This window comes from Mastigoproctus giganteus, chromosome 1, assembly GCF_048544385.1.
Source record: "Mastigoproctus giganteus isolate SK-2022 chromosome 1, ASM4854438v1, whole genome shotgun sequence".
Classification (NCBI taxonomy): Eukaryota; Metazoa; Arthropoda; class Arachnida; order Uropygi; family Thelyphonidae; genus Mastigoproctus; species Mastigoproctus giganteus.
Genome location: NC_143575.1, coordinates 179,800,248 through 179,825,021, shown reverse-complemented (window position 1 = coordinate 179,825,021; position 24,774 = coordinate 179,800,248). Strand labels below are relative to the sequence as shown.

General features: G+C 38.6%; 1 protein-coding gene across 2 annotated transcripts in view; it reads left to right on the top strand.

Moving 5' to 3' along the window:
• The window catches only part of LOC150091330 (four and a half LIM domains protein 2-like), a 437,588-nt gene that overhangs the window by 29,609 nt on the left and 383,205 nt on the right, over positions 1-24,774 (top strand). For both annotated transcript variants that reach the window (XM_090375177.1, XM_090375185.1), the window contains exon 2: positions 22,980-23,065. In XM_090375177.1, coding sequence (XP_090231303.1) covers positions 22,980-23,065 — 86 coding nt within the window. The remainder of the gene's footprint in view (positions 1-22,979; positions 23,066-24,774) is intronic.

Below are 24,774 nucleotides of genomic sequence, written 5' to 3'. Positions count from 1 at the left end.
CTCAAGTTTGCTAGCAATACAAAGGTTGGCAGGGTGGTTAATGATAGTAATCAGAATATAGTACTAACGTGACCTGGATAAATTAGGGCAGACTGGCTGAAAATAGCAAGTGAGGTTTAACATTGATAAATGTTGTTGTTGTTGTTATTTGGTTTTTAGGAGCATTAGCAACTAAGGCCATATTGCTCCGGGATATGCGGTGGTCATTCTCTGACCTTTCCACATCCTCCATATTTGGTGGTGACGGGCTCGAACCCCGGTCTAATCAAGAAGCGTGTGCTACGCACTGCTGCTCCTTCCCACCTGGCTACGGAGGCGCCCCATTGATAAATAAAAGGTGCTTCATTTGGTAACAGTAATCCCAGAATCATACCAATTTGGTCGCACCACACTCAAGGTAGTAGAGAATGAAAAATACCCAGGGGTAACTGTGTAGTAGGATATTAAGTTATCCGAGCTGCTCAGCCAAGCTGCTAAGGTGGTGATGGGGTTCTTTCAATAAGATACAGGAATTTTTCCGGCAGTGAAAATGAGGCCGCATCGATGTAGCCGCACTGCATGTGTGTGTTTACTTAGGCCGAATTAAGCGTTATATATCGGTTTTTTAAGCCGTATTTTAGGAAGGATGTGGATCTATCGGAACGTTAGAGAAGCGCAATGTTCTTAGCACAGAAGAGTACTCCTATGAAGAAAGACTTCAGTTCTATAAATTGTAGCGTCGGGAAACTAGGCGTCTGTGGAGAGACCTGATTCAACCGTTTAAGCTTTAAATGGATTGAGTAAGCTAAATGCTGATGGCATCCTGTTATTCTTTCTAGAGCGGCACATACAAGGGGATATAAATTTAAATCGGAAAGGAAATTATGCACAAAAATTTTCTTTCAGCCAGAGAGTAGCCTAATTCATTGTTAGAATAAACTTCCATCTGTTTTAAAAGCGGGTTGAACAAATTTATAGAATCAGAAACGTATTTAGAGGGTATAGACAAATAAAGGGGGGGTAAGTGTGTATTGGTATTTTTATTTTTGGTTGATGCTGTATAAGCTTGCCTCCTTATACAATTTTCCACCATTAATACTAATTTAAGTCTTAAAAAAAAATGATCATTTACAGATAGATTTTAAGTTGAAAATTTCCATAAAAGAAATTATGATGGAAATAAATATTGAACAATGTCTCTGAAGCTATTTGAGATTAAAAAAATTAATAATTTTAAAATCTGGTAAGACCTATTACTAAAATAACTGTTTTGTTCAACTTGACCATGATTTGGACGTGGGCCACGAATCTCTCTCTCTCTCTCTCTCTCTCTCTCTCTCTCTCTCTCTCTCTGTGTGTGTGTGTTTACTTAAAGAACAGCATTGTCTCTGCCTGCCTTCAACTGAAATATATTTGCTGCTGGCACACACCGAAAGAAACTTGTAGCAAGTGAAAGTCGAACCACTGTATCTATTTCAGTCCTTCCACTAGTTTAAAGATAAGAAGATATGCACCAGAAACCTCAAAAACTGTGGATAAGGATGCACATGTGCGGACCATCTTGGTGGCGTGCGTAACTGACGGCCTCGATGTGTAATTTCTACGGTATTCAGGTAGTTGCTGGCTAAGTGAAGCGCGTGAAGAATGTGGGAAGCATCACTAAAGAAGAGGTAGAAATTTTAATGTGCGGTTCTTATTTATATTTGGTGCGCCATCAATGAAATTCACAGGTGTGCTACTGTTTGGATGAGAGCATGAACTAATAATAGTTAAGCTGAAATAGTTAAAAAAATTCTTTCTTCAATGTCAAATCCAGCAATTAAATTTTAAAAAATCATGTTTGTGATTATAACACGGTTGATATCTGCTAACAAGAAATCATTTTAATAATAGCAATCAAGCCAATATTTTATGCGAAGGAAATTTTCGCCCCCAGCCACCAATGTCTATCACATTAGATCATCCTTAATATAGATGATGCTGTATTACTTTCAAATCACGCTTATATTATGAAAGCAGAACTAGTTAAAGGCTAGTTGCAAAATGATGAAATAAGTTACTAACCAAAGATGTAAAAATGTGTACCTTAAAATATCTGGAAGTTTTTTTATCTCCAGATCTTTTACGGGTCTCAGCTGGTCGGAGTAGACATCCTCAATCATCCAATTTGCAGCAACTATGGGTATAAATTGATCCAAGACCGGCTAGCTTCCTGTAGCACGCTTTCGGCACCTTACTGATTCTATCCAACACAAATCTAGGTGTTTAAGAAGGCTAAAGGGGATCCACTCAAAGAAGCACTCACCGTATATTCAGTATACACACAGCTATAACTACATATATTTTAACTAGCCTTGGTACTCGCTGAAAACTTCTTCAGCGTGGTAATAATCGGGTAACAGTTATTATTACTATTAAACAAATTACCACTATAATAACCCATGTCGTGCCATTATTAGCTCGTTTACTTTAAGTAATGCATGATACGCATGATCGACAATTTGTATTACGGTCTGCCAATTGCCGTTGTGAACAGAGAACCACCAAATTCCATCGAAAAGTATGACAAGCTCATTAACGACTGACTTTCATGCACGGCTAATTGCTCGCCATCTTAGTTGTCAACATTAATTCAAAATGTTTGCATTTTATAGCTAAGAAGTACTTAACATTCTTACGTGGTTTAGGTAAACCAGTAATTGATCGATGGAGAAGGCTCAACGAAATAGTGCAGTAATGCACACGCGTTTGAGGGATTACGGTTCAAGTCAAGCTCGCGTGACTGTTAATTTTGGTTAATGATTTTATTCATTGTCAATACAATTCATTGTAAACTCCTCCGGTCGTGCTGAAGTATAAACACGAACGTTTGAACAGAGGATACAATTTAGAGAGACCTGAAAGTACGAAAAATTTAAATAAGTCCGGTGGGCGTGCAGGGGAACGTCACAGTGGCTAAAATGTGCCGACACATTTTAGGTAATACATTGAAAGAGCAAAAGGCTGTTAAAAACATGAACAAAATATTTGTCTTTGTTCATGTTTGAATTTTTCTCAACAAAGAACGTTAATAAGTAGTGAAAATGTCAAAGCTGTCTGAGATGTATACGAACAACTACTAAAGAGTAAAAAAAAAACAGTGCTGTTGAGAGTTGTATGTAGTCAATATTGCTAAAGAAGGTAATTGTATGAGCAGATGAAGTCATATTCACATTAATGGGTATGTGATTCATTGTAACTGTGTTTACTGGAATATTAGCAAACATACACTCACAGTTAACATTTTTCTTCAGAAAGGTGTATATACAGGTATCTGCCAGAGTTAACCTTATGGATGGAACTCCTTCCCCAGTTAGAATAACAAGACTTTACTTATTTGCCATACTAGAAACAGTTTCTATAGTTTCAGTAGTACTATTTAAAAGCATCAATTATAGCTTAAACAGCCGTTCATTAAAATAAAAATACGGGATCAGAGGTCATGCTAAGCACTAATACGATATCAATTATACAAGTAAGCCTTAAAAAAAACTTACTTTTTTTAAGGCTTTTGCCTAAGTTATTTAAGATAAAGATTATCTGTTAGAACAGACTAACAAGGGAACTGCCAACCTTATCACGTTGAAAACTTATGAACCATATAACCATATTCTTTGTCGGATTTCAGTTGAGGTTTCGACCTCATCTAAAACCAAACGACTGCTGTGGAAACACCCGAGGAGTGGGGACGGTATCTCAGAAGCAGAGGGGCAAAGGGAAGCGGTAAGCAGATAACTGGACGAGCTAGTGCTCTTCATAAGCAACTCCTTTTAGTCAACTCACGTTTATGTCCTCACAAAGTATATGCACTCAACATGTAGAGTGCATATACTACACTCAACATATATTCTGCGACTTGTGATACAAAGTGTACGACGACTGCAAAATAAAAGCCGGAGTCCATAACGGTTGAGACGATCATCGCAAGTGCGACCTGATTGTCAACATTTTGGCACTGTAGCGTTGATTGCTTTTTGGAAACCACTGACACGCTTGGCATTCTTAAAAGTGAATATAAAATCAATGCACACATCAATCAGCCATGTGATGAGAAAGGATAATCTCAGAATAATCACCTGAGAGAGCACAAATTAAAATTGAGGAAGATAGTTGTAGAATAGATGTGCGCAAGTTTGCCTTCAGCCAGCGGGTAGTTGATTGGTAGAACAGACTTCCATCTTTTGTTGTGGAAGTTGATAGCCTAAACAAATTTAAGGCTGATTTGGAACGAACGGAGGGGTGAAATGGGAGCGTTTTTTTTTTTTTTTTTGGCTGATGCTGCATAAGCTTGCTTTCTTGCATCATATGCCTCTACTAATGCCAAGGATGTACCGGGGGGACGTGATATACATCTCTCTCTCCTAATGAAAGAGATAAACGTGCGATTCTTATGAATGAATATATGAGTCAAAAAACTCACATGGTAAAAAAAAGAATACTTTTCTATTTCTAATTTCGGAATGCGAGATACATGAAAGATTCGAACCCAACCCCCGCCCCTCTTCCCCGAATCCTCCCATAATAGATACGACTGCAGCTTCACGAAAGCTGCCACCAACAAAAATTCAAGTTTGGGTGTTTTTTCCCAATACCTGTAATTTGTGTTAGGTGATAATTTTTTGCGTGAAAGTCTTACCTGGCATATGCTATATGAACGAACAAAATTTAAAGAGGCTTTAATATGCCAATTGACCTGTAAGTTTTGAATATTGGCGAAAGAACCTGGATGGGGGGGGATGCATACCTGCTTACATAAGCGGGTAATTTGATCGCTCATTTACTGAGTCAATGCCTGTTACAGCAGATAACCTTATGATCTGCTTCCGTAGCATTCAAAGCAGGATCCCAAGGTACACTGGAATCAGGAGACATGAATTAGCTTATACTGCTGCCAAATCAGCCATTCCCATGGAATAACCATCGCCTATTAATTATTTGCCTGTACAGAATACAACGTACGCACCACACCAAATTTTTATTCCGAGTGGCAAGATAGATTCTTGGCATGGATAGGCCACAAATAAACTATACCAGATTAAGTCTGTAATCAATTAATGGCAGTCCAATCTATGCAAGTTCGCAGAGAGGAAATTCTTTCTCGGCTCAGCATAGGTCATCACAGTCATCTTACACTTTTTTTTGCTGAGGGCGGATAAGCCACCTATGTGTGAGAACTGCAAAATTACGAGGGCTGTTCAATGAAGAATGATAATTTTTTTTCACAATATCCCTTTATTAATCATCCAAATTTTGATGTTCCTTTTCAAAGTAGTCTCCATTTGATGAAATGCAGTTACTCCAACGTTTCTGTCATCCTCTAAAACATGGTGGACGCCATTTTTTGATATGGGTTTGGGAATCATCTCCGATGTCTTTACAGCTTCTTCTGATGACTGGAAACGTTTTCCTCGTAGTTACTTCTTTAACTTTGAAAATAAAAAAAATAATTTAAAAAATTGGAGGGTGCAAGGCCAGGGCTGTAGGGCGGATGAGGAACACGTTTAGGATTAATGCTGACTATTTACTCGATGACGCATTGTCATGATGCAGCTGTGGTGGTTTGTGACAAATGTGATCCCGCAAAGTGAGCAATACAGTTCTGTAGTAAAGTCCCGTAGCAGTCGCATGACGTGGCATAACTTTCTGGTAAACCATTCCTTGAATGTCAAAAAAGGAGATGGTATCATTTACTGCAGAAACCCTTTGCTTTATTCAGCATTCGCGAAGACAGAGTCTTCCAAACAAAGCTTTGTTGCTTACTCCTCTCTGGGCCGAAAAAATGAAGCCATACCTCATCCGCCTTTGTGCAAAACCTCACCATCTTTAGAATTGATAAACCTATGGAAAACCCACTGGAGTAACTCCACAACTGGTGCAACTACTAAATTTTTCCTTCCTGAGGTAACCTACATCAACAAACAACGTTCCACTTGGTTCTTCCCTAACGTCTATACTTCCTTCCTATTAACTGGCCACGGGTCCTTCAAGAGACGCCTTCTGGAGTTCGGCATAGTCGAGGATGCCCTCTGTACCTGCGGAGAACCTGAAGATTGGGACCACGTGATTCACTCATGCAATGTATACTTAGATCTAAGAACGCAACTACTCCTAGACCTTCAACACTGCATCACTTCGGCCAGAAACCAAGTTATTAGAATCTAACGATGCCTTCCGTGCACTGACCAGTTATTCCAACGAGGTCTTTCGCCGTCGCTGGCATCACCTGCAACTCCCTAACACTACCCCTGGATAACCTCCTCTAGACAGCAACTGGAAGTTTCCAGCACCAGAAACTTCCAGACATGAAACTGCAAATTGCGGCCAGCCCTGTCGACACCGCTCCGTGATTCTCCATTGTGACGATCCCGGACTCTTTAATTTGAACTTTACCTGTTCTCTTCTCCCTACCCACAGTCCTTCTCCAGGACTCCCAGAACTGCACCTAGCACTCTTCCTCTCCTTTTCGACTGGGGGGGGGGGATGCCTACGCTCTGTCACTCCCCGCTGTCTTCCACTTTCCTGTCTCTTCTCTGCTCTTTCCTTGGCCCTCCCCACTCTCGCTCCTGCAGGAGTGTGGACGGCCGGTCAGATGTCTTAACTCCCTGGTCCGGCTCCTCGTGCCAGTGGACGGGTGCTGGGAGGCTCCTTCCTGGTGAACGCGCCTCCCAATAACGAAGAGGCCAGTCAAACAACACACTACTCACACAACCTACACTGACTGGCTTTGCAATGTTAACAGAGTACTTAAAGCGGATTTGTGGGAAACCACGGGAATCGCATAACAATAACACTATGTTCACTATATGTTCCTCGCGTGTCATGTCCATTGTTACGTCGGCGAAACTAAACAGGCATGAACTTGACCGACTGCCAAGATCACACTGTGCGCGTGGGTCAACTGCGCAGTTGCTGTGTGACACAGCTTGGTTTGGTCTTAAATTCCGCAGCTCAGCTAGAAATAGCAAGTAGCACGGTTGTTCATGAAAAATTATAATCACTCTTTATACAGAACAACCCTCTTATTTTAATCATTCGATTTTTGATAACTGAGACAATATGGCTGACGTTTATAACCCTTCATAGACTATACGCACACATTTATATTTTTAATATTTACTTTTCATTTGACATACTAACTTGTTTATAGATTATCAAAACGTATTTTATTATAATTTTTTTTTTATTTTGACTTGGCGCATTACGGCCTAAAGCTGCCAATGCGCTATTAAAACGAAATCACATTTTCGTATTAGGGAAGTCTTCTAGGCAACACCCGGAGATTGTAATAACTCTAAATGCGATTATCAAAATTTCCAGTTTTGTTTAAATTTGCAGCCTACACAAATTCAACTTTAGTTCAAGCTTTTCACAGCTCACCGATCCTTAAATCCCTCCACTTTACTTGAAAAGGTCTCATGCTCTCGACATGTAGAATCCTACCTACCTTTTCTTAAACACAGTGGTTTAAATCACTGTCCTCCCACACCGGGTGGAAAAGGCCTGAGTTCGAACCTTATCATTGACGCGATGAATTTTAATGGGCTTTTTCACAACGTGGCTGAGAATTGGTCTCAGAAGAGGGTCGCATAATTTTCCCCCCCCTTCTGGAAATTCGCATTTTTTTTATCCATCAAACGGCAAACCGATCATAGAATATGCGGATTTACAGACACATAGGCATTGACTCCTCAAAGTCAGTTGTTTTGGCGCTAAACTGGCTTTGAAATGTGAACAGAGCTTAACACCTACTTAACGTAACAGTCTCGAGCTGATGTTAAACACAAGATGTTAGATTGCTCAAGAGTTTGCCAAACACTTTTCTAGAATTCAAACAAATGATACATTGAGACCTGCCTCATTTCCTGACTTCACACCTGTTAAAGATGATATCCTCATTAATCTCTTTATCACTGATGAAGATTTAAATTCGGCATTAAAAAGCATGAGAAATGACTATACTAGAGGCCCAGATGACATTCCAGGCTTATTTTGGAAAATGACTGTCACTACATTGAAACCCCTCATACTGCGGATCTTCAACCTGTTTCTCAGGCTGGGGAAGTATCGTAAGCACTTTAAGCAGGTCAATATAGTTCCTATTTTCAAAAAAGGTGATAAAAATGACGTATGCGATTACAGACCCATAACCTTGCAAAACAGCCTGGCCAAACTCTTGGACACAGCAGTGCACAAACATCTCTTCGAATTCTTCAAGCCTTTTATCGATCAGAATCAACATGGTTTCTGCAGTGGCAAGTCAGTAGTCACAAATTTACTTCCCTTCTGGCAATACACCTCTGAAGCTCTTGATAACCACCTACAAGTTGATGCAGTCTACACAGACATATCTAAGGCATTTGATAAAGTCCCGCACGAACAACTTCTGGAAAAACTTAAGCTATATGGTATCCGTGACCCTTTGCTCTCATGGCTACGCAGCTATATTACGCATCGTCCCTTGAGCGTTATCATCGATCAAGTGAACTCAGACTGTTTTATACCACTAAGCGGAGTACCACAAGGCTCTCCCTTAGGTCCTCTTCCCTTCATTGTTTTCGTAAATGATCTTCCTTCTTTCATCTACACCTCCAATGTTCAAGTTGCTCTCTATGCAGATGATCTTAAGATCTACTCAGCAGTGAAGGAGACTACCGATTCTCAAAAGCTTCAATGTGCTCTCAATAAATTCTCTCTGTGGCTATCTCTGAATGGCTTGTCTGCTAACCCCTCGAAGTGCAAAGTAATCTCTTTCTCATCTTGCAGATCTCCACAACTAATGAATACGGAGTACAGTATTAACTCTGTGATCATTGAAAGGTGTGACCAAATTAACGACTTAGGGATTCTCTTTTCCAGCAGGGCTAAATTCGATGCCCATGTCCTTAAAATCACCAGCAAAGCATTCAAAACACTGGGATTCATCAAACGGAACACATACAAGTTCAAAAGCTACAGATATGCGGTTATCCTCTATAAAACTATTGTTCTGCCAATCCTTGAATTCAGTTCACTCATCTGGAATCCTCACACAAAGACTTTAACTAACAAAATTGAAGCAGTCCAAAAAAACTTTGTCAGTTACCTTACGTACCGCAATCCACTATTCTATCACTCAGTGTATTATGAATCGCTGTGTGATTACTTTCATCTGAGGCCTCTGTGCACCAGAAGAGTTACTGCTGACATCGCCCTTCTAGCCAAAGTAATCACTGGAATTTACGAAGCATCTGATATCCTGAGTAAAATAAACTTCAATGCTCCTTGTAGACAAGTCAGGAACCTTACACCGTTTCGCCTTGACTCTGCCAACACGGACTTAATGAAGTTCAGTCCACTGAACAGAATCAGCAAATGACTCTCGCATTGACTTCTTTGACAACTCCCAATCACTGATGAACTCCATCCACAAGTTTGCCTCTTCTCTTAAACTGCAAAGTGACTAGCTCACATCTAATTATTGTAGCTTTTTATTTGTTATATTATTTTTCTATTCTCTAACGGATTAATTATTACTTGTTTTACCGGTAACTTAACTTAATACAATCCTCATTTGTACATATGCTTTTATTGTTTGAATCTATATCAATGTTTATAGTCCTGTAGAATTTCACATTATTGTTATTATGTTTATTGATCTGATCTCAGATACACTGTTAATGGTTACCTGTTGTGTATCTTGTTATTAATAAAATAAAATAAAATAAAACAATTACTGTTCGAAGTACAGTAACATATGAGACCGTATAATTGCATCAGAAACTGTTTGTCAAAGTTTCTATGCAGTTAGAAATATTTCTTGATTTCCTATATATTTTTTTTTTTTACTGTTCGTATTTCTGAGCTGTCCAAACGTTTATTGCAATCCGCGAGAGTTCAACATAGAAAATATACGTAGACCACGGGCGGTAAGAATACTTCCATTTTATGTCTATCCTCCTAACACTGCATGAGACAGCAGTGTCAAAATTAGAAAGGTGGAAAATAAACTTCTCGTCCACCCACACCGAACTATTTTTCTCAATATGGTGCTGCCATCTATTAGAGAGTTTTATTACTATGCCAAAAACTTACATTATTTCATGGAATTAAAAAAAAAAAATGTCTCTAATAACTTTCATGCCCATAAAATACATTACAAATTAAAATTAAGAAACGAATCCTCAACACTTGTTTTATAATATTACATAAATGAAGGCAAGCATAATAACGACAGACTAAGCAAACCGAACTAATAAGCAAATGAGGTATTGACACAGTTTGGTTCAATTGTTGCCAGAAATACACGAATACCAAATTTAACGCATGCAAAAAAAAATAATTACTATAGTTGCAAAAAAAAATCTACAGAGTGTGTTGTAGATTCCACAAATTAATAATTATATAGAATATCTAGCTACATTTGGCCAAGGTAAGCTTTTAACGTATTTTGCCTTTCTTGTGTGACATAATTAAAATACTTGTCCCTGTGTTAATACCGAAACTAGGATGTGGCAAAGTGGTGCACTTACTCCAGGCGCTTCAATACCAGCAGCGGAAAACACAGGATTTAAAAATAACATAATATATACGAGTATACACTTAGTGGGAACATTATTAAGTACACCCAACAAATAGAGAGTATGTCCTTCCACTTTAGCCCACAGAACAAGCATTGTAATGAACAAGAACAAGCCCACAGAACTACATTTGTAATGGCTTCTCACGATTGTTGCAAACTGACGGTGGCAGATCTCTGAAGAAATCGTTCACCGCTTTTCAAGTGAATCTGGTGGCTGCATAGGGTAGTCACCGGATCCAATTCAGCCACCACAGTATGCTAAATTCACTCCCATGTTCCTGGTCTTGTGACATATTATCCTGTTGAAAGAACCTTTTCGCAGATAGATACACTTCAGCCATGAAGCAATGCTGTTCGGAATAAAATTTACAGATAACTTGTGGCATCAATGGACCCAATTCCACAAGTGCCTCACGAAAACAGTCCTCGCTTTATAACACTGCCACCAGCCTATATTGTTGACAATTGTGAGGATGTATCCATAACCACGTTGTTATTGCCATATTCTGGTCCTCTCATTAGCGTGTAACAGCAAGAACCGGGATTCGTCAGACCAGGCAACGTTTTTCCAATCTTCCACTGTTCAGTGTTAGTGTTCCTGAGCCAAAGGTAACCGTGCCTTCTTTTGTTGGCGAGGGTGGAACATGGTTCAGTTGTCGGCTGCGATAAGCCATCCAGGAAAATATACAAGCTGTGCGTTCTGAAACGCCTTTAGTTACAACTGTTGTACTAGGTTCTTATTTGCCTTTAACATTTCTGTTACCATGAACAAGTGTTGTCAGCTTCCGTTAGCCCTTGCATCAATCAGCTGTTTCCGACCACAGTATCGCCGTTGGCTGGTCGTTATTTGGTTACTGGAGTTTGCGGAGAATTCTCGCACTGAGTTGCAAATATACAGCACGCCTATATATCTGTTCACCTGCTTTATATAGCATAGTACGAACACGTGATGCTTTACTGAAAGACCGCTCCTTTTCGTGAAAATTTAAGTGTAATAGCCACTCGTCTGTGGGTATTCGTTTATTTATATTATTATTTTTTTTTATGTAAACCCCAAACACGAGAGGTATTAGAACCTATAGTATTTAGTACCGTGCTTGTGTTGGAAGTTGAGAAGACGAAAGAAGATATTTGTTCACATTGGACTTGAACTTCTGTAGACCAATTTTCAGGAAATACGTATGAAGAAAGGTTGTTCCAGAAAACGGCAGTTGAATGAATAAACGAGGAAGATGAAAAGTTGGTTCTATGAGTTTGAAGTTGGCCAGTAAATGGATGTTGGCTGGTGGCGGCACAGGTTCGTACTGTTTTGAAAGAGAGAGCGGGAATTATAGAAGCCAATTCAGAAGAACAGCGCCCATGGAAGTATCTGTAGAAGAGGCGTGCAGCAGAAACAGTACGTCTATGAGACAGGGAGTGGAGAGACTCTGTTAGAGATGAGTCATTAATTAACCTAACTGCCCTCTTCTGAATGGAATCAAGAAGCCTGAGAGAGGTTTTGGGGGCACCACCCCAGTTGTGGGAACAATATTCCATGGCAGGGGGAATTTCCGATTTATACAGAGTGAGCAGCTGTTTGGAAGAAAAGTAACGCCGAGAGCGAAAGAGAAAACCAAGTTTTTTAGATGCAGAGGAAGCAATATTTGTAATGTGCTTGTGCCAAGAGAGATTAGAAGTCAAGGTAATCCCCAAAAGAGATATATCATTTTGCCTAGAAATCGGAGTGTCACTTGATTCGAGGTTGGCATTCGAGGTGAGCGGACGCGCTTAGACAGGGCTCCTCAGTTAAGTGGTTTACTTTTGGATAGTGCTTTTAAATATTTGATTTATTTAGATATTGTTGGATTATTTTGTTATAGGTTTTCCTGTAACTGTTTGATTTTAATAATATTATAGATATAATTTTTTAAAGTTACTTTCATTGATATTTATTTAATTTTATAATGGTAGTTACGAGATCTGCCTTAAACACGTCACAGGGTATCGTGACTCACACGGAAATAGCAGATGGCGATTTACGGGTGAGTCATGATTTAATCCGTTGTGGAACCTGTGGAATGTTTTCCAAGGTCGACCTGGTGACTAATCCTAGCTCACCTGGGGATTCTTTTCTTTGTGATCGATGTAAGGAGTGCACCGATCTTAAATTACAATTTGGTGCACTGAGGGAACAATTTGAGTCCCTGAAAAAACGAGTGCTTGCCCTCGAAAATAATACATCTGGGAGCTCGTCAGGGACTCAAAACTCCAGCAATCTACCAAGTGATGCACACCCGATTCGAGCCTCAAAACAGAAAAACCAAGTGCAAACTACTCTGGTTAAAAAGGACATTGTATTATTAGGAGACTCCATTGTCAGGGAAACGGGGAATATTTTTTGTAATAAAGATAGGTGGAGGAGAACCAGGGTATGTCTGCCGGGAGCAACTATTGATGATGTCACCAACAGACTGTCAGATTTTAAAGGGGGTAAAGAAAATATTATTATTCATGTGGGGACAAACGATATTAAACGTACACGATCTGACGATTTGTTGGGAAAATACAGAACCATGCTGAGGAAATGTCGAGAGCTAGGCCATAATGTCTATGTGTCTGCAATTCTGCCCAGACACGATAGGAGGGATTATATGTTAAGAGCCTTGTGGATTAACTCAAGACTTGAAAGAATCTGCAAGGCTTTAGGGGGAAAATTTCTATCAGCATGGCCCACACTTGTAGGTAGAAGGAATTTGTTTTGTAGAGACGGGATACACTTAAACAAAGGTGGTGCAAAAGTTTTTGCCAGTATTATTGAGGATACCTTAAAGGTTCAGGGAAACTGCTAGTTAGGGGGGATGTGGGTAATACTGACACGCGTTTATCTGATAATATTGGTCAAAGTAACTCTTGCACATACCTCAAGAGTTCTTATCTGTTACCCCAACTGGACGTATTATCTAGATGTTCTGGGGGCACAAACGTTTCACGTGGGCGGGTAGCTAATGCGAGGGAAGAGAGCCTAAAAAACTTCAAGGGTTGTGTTAGGGTTGTTAAATATACAAGAACAGTAAATCTTAATTGTTTATACAGTAACGTTAGAAGTGTCGTCAATAAAATGAGCGAATTCGAACTGCTGGTTAAAACAAGTAACGCGGACATAATAGGGCTTACAGAGACGTGGTGCCACCCGGAAATTGGGGATGATGAATTTCAGTACGGCTTGTATAATGTATTTAGGAAGGATAGGTTAGATAGAAGGGGTGGTGGGGTAATGCTTCTTATCAGAAGCAGCCTGAGTGCGACGATAGCTTTCCCGGATTCAGACGTTTCACATGCTAGTATAGAGTCTGTATGGTGTGAGATAGTTGGAAACAAAGGTATAATGCGAGTAGGAGTAATCTACAGACCAGGTGATTGTGAAGATTATGACAAAAGCCTCTACATGCAAATGGAATGGGCAAGTAAGCGTCAATGCCTTATTATGGGTGATTTCAATCTGCCTCTAATTGATTGGTGTAAATGGGAAGGAAACTCGACATGGGGAACAAAATTTTTAAATCAACTAGATGACTGTTATTTGTATCAACATGTCAGGGAAAATACTAGAGAAAAGAGTATCCTAGACCTCATCATCACACATGAATCAGATGACATAACAGGGCTGACAGTAGAGGAACCAGTAGCAGGAAGTGATCACGGAGTTCTACGGTGGATGATGACGAGAGAGGTAGCAGAAGTAAAAGGCAAAGGAATGGGTTTTAATTTCAGAAAAGGAAATTACGATGCCTTAAGGTACTACATGGCCTCTATTAACTGGGTAGATATCGCGCAGAGAATGAATACAATTGAACTGTGGTACGCTTTTAAAACATTAATCACAGATGCCTTGAATGCGTATATACCATTAAAAAAAATACTCCACAAGGAGGGTTCCAAGTTGGATGACTAGTGAAGTTGCCGCATTACTTGAGCAGAAAAAGGTGGCATGGAAAGGTTACAGAACAACAAAAAGTACTGAAGCCTATAACAGCTACAAGGTGATGTGTAATAGAGCCACAGAAAAGGTTCGACAGGCAAAGGCAGTTTATGAGAAATCACTAGCAAACAGAGCAAAGAGGGGGGATAAAGAATTCTTCACATATATAAATGCCAAGAAGAGCAGGGCAAACCAGATCGGACCTTTATGTAAGGGAAAGGGGATAGTAATAAATACACCAGCTGCCGTTGCAGATGAACTCAACAGTTATTTTGCATCGATATTTACAAATGAAAAGCCTTTTGTGGCAAAGGGAAATTGTGGGAGCGAAGTTAAAAAATATGTAATTAATGATATTGAAATTTCGCAAGATTATTTAATGAAAAAACTTTCGAGCCTACAGACCAGTAAGGCTCCTGGAGTTGATGGAATATACCCTATAATCTTAAGAGAGGCGGCAAGCGAGTGCATTGAACCATTGAGGCTAATTATGCGAGCATCATTAGACTCTGGGGAGATTCCCTTGGATTGGAAAAGTGCAAATGTATCTCCCATACATAAGGGTGGCTCTAAAAGTGAAGTTGGAAATTATCGACCTGTCAGTCTGACTTCAGTAGTAGGGAAAATCATGGAGGCAATGATCAAGGGTGGAATTCAGGATCATTTGGATCGAATTGAAATTCTCAAGGATACTCAGCATGGTTTCGTAAAGGGAAAATCATGTTTAACAAATCTGGTTCGCTATTTCGAAAGGGTCACTCACGAGCTGGATTTAGGGAATAATTTCGACATTGTTTATTTAGATTTCAGCAAAGCTTTTGACTCAGTCCCACATGAGCGGTTGCTTTATAAGCTGGAACAGGTTGGAATCACTGGGAAAATCCTTAGATGGATAGAAGGATGGCTTCAGGGCAGGAGGCAGAGGGTTGTGATAAATGGCTATTCCTCAGATTGGGTTGATGTAAGAAGTGGGGTTCCCCAAGGATCAGTATTAGGACCACTGTTGTTTTTAATTTTCATAAACGACATTGATGAAGGGATAGAGGGCGTGATGTCTAAATTTGCAGATGATGTTAAAATTGGGAGAGTAGTTAATGATCACTGTCAAGCTGAGCTTCTTCAGAGAGACCTAGATAGACTTCAGGAATGGTCAGAAAAATGGCAGCTGTGCTTTAATCCAACAAAGTGTAAGGTATTACACCTGGGAAACAGTAATCCCAAAAAAACTTATTCACTTGGTGGAGTTCAACTAAAGCCAGTACTGGAGGAAAGGGACTTGGGTGTTACGATACGGTCAGACATGAAATTCTCTGAGCATTGTAAACAGGTTGCAAGGAAAGCCCATGGTGTCCTATCAATGATCTATCGAACTTTTGCAAGTAGAGATAAGGACGTGATAATCCCATTATATAAGGCTTATGTTAGACCACACTTGGAATACTGTGTTCAAGTATGGAGACCGCACCTGAAGAAAGACATCGAGCTTCTTGAAAGGGTGCAAAGAAGGGTAACTCGCCTGGTGAGATCGGCAAAAGGGCGTCCTTATGAAGAAAGACTTCGAATATGTGGGTTGCAGAGTTTGGAAACTAGACACCTTAGAGGAGATTTGATTGAGGTGTTTAAGGCTCTGAGAGGCATCAGTAAAATGAATGAGGACAAAATTTTCAAGATTATAAATGATGCTAGAACTAGGGGACATAAATTCAAGTTACGGGGGGAAATATTTAGATTGGATTGCAGGAAGTTCTATTTTAGCCAGCGAGTTATAAATTACTGGAATAAGTTGCCTTCATGGCTGGTAGAGGCCGACAGTTTGGGGAAATTCAAAGGTCATCTGGATAGTACTTTCGGGTAAGGGAAGCACATAGGATGATAGGTTTAATTTCCTTTTTATTTATTTTTTATTTTATTAATTATTATTATTTAGTTATTTATTTTTATTTTTTTGTTTTTATCATTGTTTTGTTCGGATTTATTTTTTTTAATTTTTTTCTTTTTTTTTTTTTTGGCTGGTGCAGCATAAGCCATAGGCTTTCTTGCACCATGCGGCCGTTACTAATACTAATACTAATACTAAAGATAAGCATAGGAGCAGAAGAATCCTTTTTGCGAGATATAAGACAAGGCTAAGTTTTAGAAGGGTTGAAATCAACAAAGTTGTCTTTGCCCCACTGGAGAATTACCTGAAGATCGGCATTTAAGGAATTGGTAGCAGATTTTCGAGAACTTGAAGCTGATTGAGCAGGACAAGATTTCTCAAAATGGAAAGTGGAATGCAATGTGATATCATCGGCAAAACTATGGATAGGATTTCCAGTCAATGGAAGAAGGTCATTAATATACAAGAGGAAAAGAGTGGGGGAAAGAACTGAACCTAGGGGCCACTGGCATTAGTGTAGAAGTTAGGAGACAGAACCATCTTCCATCACCCTCAATGAATGATCAGAGAGAAAACTGGATAACTAATTACTAAAAACAGTTGGCAAACTGCTTGAAGCAAAGATTGAAGCTTGTTTACAAGACCTTTATGCCAAACACGATCGGAAGCATTTGGGATGTCAAGAGCAATTACTTGTGTTTCACCGAACCTTTCCATTGAATTAGTCCATAAATGGGTTAAATAAGCCAGAACATCACCAGTGGATCGACACTGACGGAATCCATACTGGCGATCGGTGATCAGACGGAAGGTTTCTAGGTAGTTTAAGAGTTGGCGGTTAATTGATTTCTCCATTACTTTAGAAAGAGTAGAAGTAATTGCAATGGGACGATAATTCGATGGGAGGGATTTGTCACCCTTTTTAGGAACTGGCTGGATATGAGCAAATTTCCAAGAAGGAAAAACACCTTTGGAATAAGAAAGTGAAAAAAGGCGGCAAAGAATAGGAGTAAGTTCAGGAGCACAGGTTTTGAGAACAAGTGGAGAAATACCATCGGGACCTGGGGCTTTCTTAGCATCAAGATTCGTCAAAATCCTTCTGATATCCTTTTGACGGAAGACCACAGGGGGCATTGAATGTAGAGTGTTGGGAATGGTGGGAGGTGTTTTACCAAGATCATTAATACATGAGTTGGAAGAAAAATGGGATGCTAGCAGGTCAGTTTTATCCTTGGCTGAAATGACAACAGAACCATCTGGTTTGGACAGAGGTGGGAGCAGAGATGGGCAAAAATTGCGGCCAATAGCTTTGGCAAGAGACCAGAATGCTCGGCTACCATTAGGGCAAGAAGCAAGTTTTCTACTCTTAGCCTGTTCAAACTCTAGTTTGGACTGGTTAATAACTGCTTTACAATTGTTGCGAGCTTTGGTGTACGGAGAAAATGAAACTGAAGAATTAGAAACAAGCCAATTACGATATGCAACATTCTTCTCTTGAACAGCCTTAGCACATTTATTGGAAAACCAAGGTTTAGATAAAGGACGAGATTTTAAAGTGGGGTGTGGAACAAAGGATTCCATTCCTGCAAGAATAATTTCACTGACACGATCTGAGCAAACGTTGACATCAGACGTTTTTAAACAGTAATCCGACCAGGGAAAAGAAGAAAACAAGCCTCGCAGGTCATCCCATTTTGCATTCTTGTAATGCCAAACAACATAAGGTTGGGAACAGCCATGATATAAAGGTTCCATTGGAGAAGAGACAATCACCAAGTTGTGATCTGAAGTGCCTAAAGGACCTCTCACTTCGACCGTGTACTTAGAAGGGTTGTTTGTGAGAAAAAGATCAAGCGTATTGGCTGTACGATTAGGATTGTCGGGTATTCTTGTATGTAAATGAACAATCTGTGCAAGGTCATTAGTAATTGCAAAAGCCTCAGCATCTCGACCAGCTGGGTCGGTGTGACTAGAAAACGGAAGCCAGCTGGAGTTGTGAACATTAAAATCACCAAGGAAAATTATCTCACTGTTAGGAAAGTTGGATTGGAGAAAGTCAAGTTGTAAAGAGAGGAAGTCAAAGAGCTCCAAGTGATTAGTGGAGTTGGGAGAACGGTAAAGGAAACAGATGAATTTGACACAATGAGGTAGTAGAGAGATTTTAAGCCAGAGAAGATCAAAGAGAGGAGATTCCAAATTGCCAAGTCTCTGACAGGGGATATCAGAACGGACATATGCACAAGTACCATCTTTGAGGTAAAAGGAATCATACAGCGAATAATTTGGGCATCTGAGATAAGCAGTAGTTGAATCAACCGATAACTGAGATTCTGTCAGAAAAAGTACATGGGGTTTGGCAGACTGCAAGTGGAAATGTACATCGTTGAGATTAGAATTGAGACCACGTATATTTGTGAAATGAATTAGGAAGTCCTTGGGAGGTTTAGATCTTTTCGCAGATAACCTTGCTCTATTAGTTTGACAATTCATGGTGTATTCAATAGTAAGAAAAAGTAGGTGGGACATGCTGTATGAAGTAATGAAATTTTTGGATATGGCGTACACGTGGTAAGAATATACCCAGATCCTTGACATAACGTGGCCTCGACAATGCTCTCCACATACACACTACTCGGACTCCCTCCAGTCACTATCTGGCAGAGTAGAGGTAGCAAGATTATACACTATCTGATCCGGAAGCCTCCAAGAGAGTTACCAATAGGTTCGGTCCGGTGTACTAACTAGCGACCGGCCTGCGAACACTGTTTTAGAGCTGTACCCTCGAAATGTAAGGAATATTGGATCTCGCCACGATGTTCATCATAATCTCAAAAGTCATCAATCATACTGCATGATGGAAGAGATAGGGAAGGGTTGACCGGAACTTAGCTCTAGAGACTAAACATGGGTTCCACCATTTCAAGCCTCCAATAAGCAAAGTGGTGGTATTGCACCGGTTGATGAGAGTCATCTACCACCTAGTACTGCCTGGTAACGTAGAGGATTAATTTAACTTTGAAGTACTACAAAATGAATGAGCGCGACACGCAATCTGCAGTTCTACATTATTTATTTATTAATTAATGTTTGTTTATGGAGAGGATAGCGGGTGAAAAAAAATTATTTTTGCCAGGACGCAAGTGCACTTTAGTTTAGACATCAACAACAGCGAGCAGTGAAGGCGCCTGAGTTGGTGTAATTCAGGTATTCAGTGTAATTCGTGTATTTCAGTACAAGAAAACAAAATTGGGACCGCTTGGTTTATCTTAATCCATGCGACAACACTGATTCCTGTATGCTCTTTTTCAAAATTAGGATGGCAATTTTTTTTTTTTTTTTCATTGTAATTTAATTTTCCTTCATAAAGAATGTAACATGCTAAAACAAAATCAAAACTGAAGAAATAAAATGTAAAATAACAATGCGAATCAATATTTCTTCAGCAGAGTGATATTGATTCCAAATTCAAATTTTGCGTTATCGTAATTTCCAGAAAATCTAAAGAAGCCATCTGTTGATATGGTTAACAGGACCTTGAAGAACAAATTTGTTTAACTAAGTTCATACATATTAAGATGGGCTAGTAGAATTTAAATGCTCAGTGATATCGTTCAAAACAGACAAAAGCGTGTTGAGTATAGGTCTCAATGAATTCTCACTCATTGTGAATGCGAATTCCTACCTTTTAGTGAATTTAATTCCGCTGGTAATTACTGGAGTCAATTAATGTAAAATCGCGGAGGCCCATAACCAGAATAGATGGTTAAAACAATTACCATAATTCAATCAGCACTAGTACCAAAAGGTTCACTGAATATGAAATATTAGGCAAAAATCCATATTATTTCTATCAAAAATTTTAATGCATGTTAAAATCAGCAATTTAATCAGCAATTAAGTCTTCGTTTTAGAATTCAGTGAAATCCAAGATCAGACAACAGGAAATTAACGCACGGTATAAACGTTTTGACAATCTTCGAATCTTTTAAAAATCGTAAAATAACAGCATACTTTCCGAATTCACTATAAAATTCGTGAAAACAGTATTGCTGAAATTTTATATAGTAAAAAAGAAAAATATTGAGAAAAAATTTCCAAATGTGGTTGGATCTGATCTGAAACAAGTTCCCTACATTAGGAAATTTGTTTCAGTGTATCGATGAGAATTTATAAATTATATATAATTTATAAAGTGGCTTATTTATAAATAACTTTATAAAAATGTATAAAAATCGATATTAGCAATATTTATAATATCTAAAGAAGAGCACAGTACAGTACTTGACTTTTCAGTCGTTACAAGGAAAAAAGTACCATAGAAAAAAGTTCTTATAGGCAATACCGTCCGCACGGGTAAACATGATTCACAAGTTCTTTAGGATCTTCTATACAGAAAAATAATGTTAACATAAACACAAAATATAGAAGCACAAAAATCTTGGATGCATTCGGCAGCTTAAGCTGTCTTCTTCAGCTCTGAATCCTACATGGTTATTTGTAAATCATTAGGCGATTTCAGAAATTTCTAGAATCTTCAGGAATTTCATATATAGCATGTACTAGCGGGAAACATGGACGCATGGGATTTGATCGCAGCCAACCGGAACAGGTCATCCAGAATCGCAGGTTTAGAGGGACTCCGACGTCGCTTGATGAGGTTAGAAACATAACAATGACAATACTGTACTTGTGATTTCTTTTCCCACTGGCGAGTTTTAATTAATTTGTATTTAAAAATTTTAAATTAAATTATATTAATTATAGTACCGGCTAGATACATGAACCTTCCCAAAGGGCCCTTCAACACATTATAGCACTGGGTGACTATACCGTCAAATTAGATTAAGAGCGCAGTCCGATATCTGATCTGGAATTGGTCTATCAGTCTATCGCTGAAAGAGCAAATTTAGACACAAGAATTTAAAACCTATGTCCTCGACCATGCGAAATTTATGCATGCAAGCGGTTCAAAAATCCAAGGGATAATGAATAGAAGAGATCTTACTAATGTAAGTAGTGTATTAGCTCTACCTTGAAAATTACGTGGTTCGAGATAATTTTTTTTCAAGGGGATTTGGTTGTGTTTGCTTAGAATTACGACTCAAACTCGAGTTTCCGGGTGAAAAAGCAGCGTATCTCTCTACCCAAACCAACTAACTCGGCAACACCCTCCACTCATGACGGTAATGACTGTGACAGAGATGGCATTCGGCCTATCTGATTACTCTTTCAATTCAAAAACTGATTAAATGTGGATTGAACAAAAGTTATTCATCTTTTGTCTACATGCAAACTGTAATTTATAATTTCACACAAGACATTTCGTTGTTAAATCCTTCGGCGTAGGCTTTCAAATGGAATCGGCCTATTTGTGTTTCTTGATCAATCTAGATCCGATTCGTCACTGGAAGGAAACTGGTTTTTCTTCCAAGTTTCTTTGTAATGGTTCGTTGGAACTGCAGCTTTCGGATGAGCATAATAGCCAAAATAGTGGTCCATGGAAGGTAACAGGTAAACTCAGCAGTCTGGTATACAAATATAGCAAAGAAAGTTGCCTTGTCATGTATTGCTTTAATAGTCTTCTCCATAATAGCTCAGGAAAGAAAATCTAAAAGATAAGCCTTTTAGCTTTTCTTTTAGTTTTTCTGTTACACTCCTCGGAATCTTTGTGGGTGTCGGCAAGCATTTGCTGACGAAACTACAGACCTTTATATCGTGTTGAAATATTTTACTCTCATTGAACAAGTTTTTATTCTGCCTTCATCAGATATTAGAATAAAGGCCCTACGTAATATTGTTAACGAATAACAGTAGACAAACTGTTTCCTTTTTTTTTTTTTTTTTTTTTTTGTAGTTGTTGGCGCATCGGCTTCTGCGGCCATAATGCACCTCCCAAGGTTTTCGCAGTACTTTGATCCAAGCCCGAGGAGGGATTCGAACCTGCGACCTTTGGGTTGCCAGGCAGGCACATTACCCACCTGGCTAGCCCAGTCGGCAACTGCTTCTTGATCAGGACAATGAGCAGTAAAAATTTCAGTCTCGCCACTTCTTAAAATATAAGATGTAGACAGAAAGGAAGATCTGTGACAGCCATTAGCCACTTTCCGGTTGTCATCTTCATTGTGTACATTTATGTATGTCATATTATTGTGCCACATCTATTTCGAGATGCTAACATTCAAATTATACATATAAAACAAGTATGATATCGAAATTTCTAATATAAATAACAGAAATGACATGAAAAATAAGATAGCTGCACAGAATAATCCTCTTATTTCCAGAATGCTGCTTATAGATACATGTAAACATCATAAATATATCCTATCACAACATCTGATATTTCATCCCAGTGTTTTCCTTATTCTCTAGCTGGCTTTCGTTTACGTTCTGTAATTAACTTTATAAATGCCATTATTATAAGCAATGCTCTTAAAGGGTTAACAATATAAAGAAATGAAAAAAAAAAAAAAAACATACCTCCAGAGCCTGGAGAAAGAAAGTTCATGCTTTAATTTCTGTTACTCTCACTATATTCAATCATTGTAATTTTATTTTCTTTCCAGGGGGTGTTAGTGCACGAAGGAGAAGGTGGACAGCCATGCAACACCTGCAAAGAAAAATGTCCTGGATTTAGCCCACATATATGGAGGTACGATTTTTTTTCCTGCTTTTCGTTAAGCAAATAACATTCATGTCAAATTCATTCTCCAGTCAAACCGAAACACTAATAATAATAACCGAACATTGAACTGTATATTATTCAAAACTTCAAACACATTATAGTAATTTTTTTTTTCAGTTATATTTACAGAACCATTCATTAAAACTTGGTATAAATGTGAACGATAATTATCAAGTAAAATTTTAAGAGAACTGCAGAAACACTTCACAAGAAAGAATACCTTCTTCTAAGATCACTCTAAATTTTGATATTTATGAACAGTGGCAATAGATGGCGCTACAATGACCCAATTTGGATGAATTGGAGCTATCGCTTTAAACCAAGCTCTTTTTGCCTTCTATTTTAAATGTTATTTCATAATATAATAAATAATTCGACGTATTCTTTTTAAGTTTGAATTATCTCCTTTATCACTAAAACAGCTATGCCGAAATTTCAGATTACGAAATGAACTACTGTTGTATGTTTTTTTTTTTTTTTTTAATGTATCACATAATAAATATATCACAATGAACTTTGATAAATGTATATTTGCATTTTGATAAATGATAAATTAATATAATTCAATAATGATAAATGTACCACAGTGAACTTTAGTTCATTGTGATACATTTATCATTATTGTATTATATTAATTACATTCTAACCACTTTTGTTTCCTTACGTGAATGAATTTAAGTTTTACAGAAGTGAAACTACACATTCTATCTGCTGGCGAACCTGGCGGCAGGGTAGATTCACCATTGAAGTTTTTAAAATAAAATTATGAAACAAATATGCATGGCTTTAAATTAGCATTATTACGATCTGATTTTAACTAATAAGGATGCCTTTCAACCAGTGAAAGCGACGAGCCTTTAGTTTTAACTTTTGATATGTTTATTCTAGGCGCCTCCGTAGACAGGTGGGAAGGAGCAGCAGTGCATAGCACACGCTTCTTGATTAGACCGGGGTTCGAACCCGTGACCACCAAATACGGAGGATGCGGAAAGGTCAGGGAATACCCACCGCATATCCCCGGAGCAATATGACCTTAGTTGCTAATGCTCCTAAAAAAAAAAAAAAAAAAAGTTTATTCTAGAATGGCGTTTTTTCTGGGTATGCAAGTCTGTACCCGATGCTAATTGGAAGAAATATTTTCAGCGGCAGAAATTATCATACTGTTTTACGATAATGATGATAAAATCTAACTGTAATTATGAGCTGAGTGCCTCTTACTCTACTGTTCGGGGGCGCAGAATATATCCTCCCTATGCTGTTGTTTAAAAATCCAATAAGAATGAATTGTTAATGTGGGATTATTTTTGAACTTATAATACACACACTGACAGACAAAAAAAAAAAAAAAAAACCGAACCTTTATATTAAGAGAGTCACAGACAGACGAAATGCAAATAACACTGACGTGAAGTGAGGATGTGTTGCCTCGTTGAGTATAATAGTGCATGCATGCTATTAGTGCACTGCAGTAATCTGAAGCCAGAATGGAGAAAATGCGTGATTTATTAAACTCTGAAAAAGGTCTCATATATCGTCGGTGCACGTTTAGCAGGAACCACAGTTCAAAAAACGAAAGCCATAACTGGTTGCTCAAAGCATCCATCTCAAAGGTGTTTAATGATTGGAAACCAAATGGTTCTTCCACATCTGAAAAGCGTAAATATGGGGGAGACGAT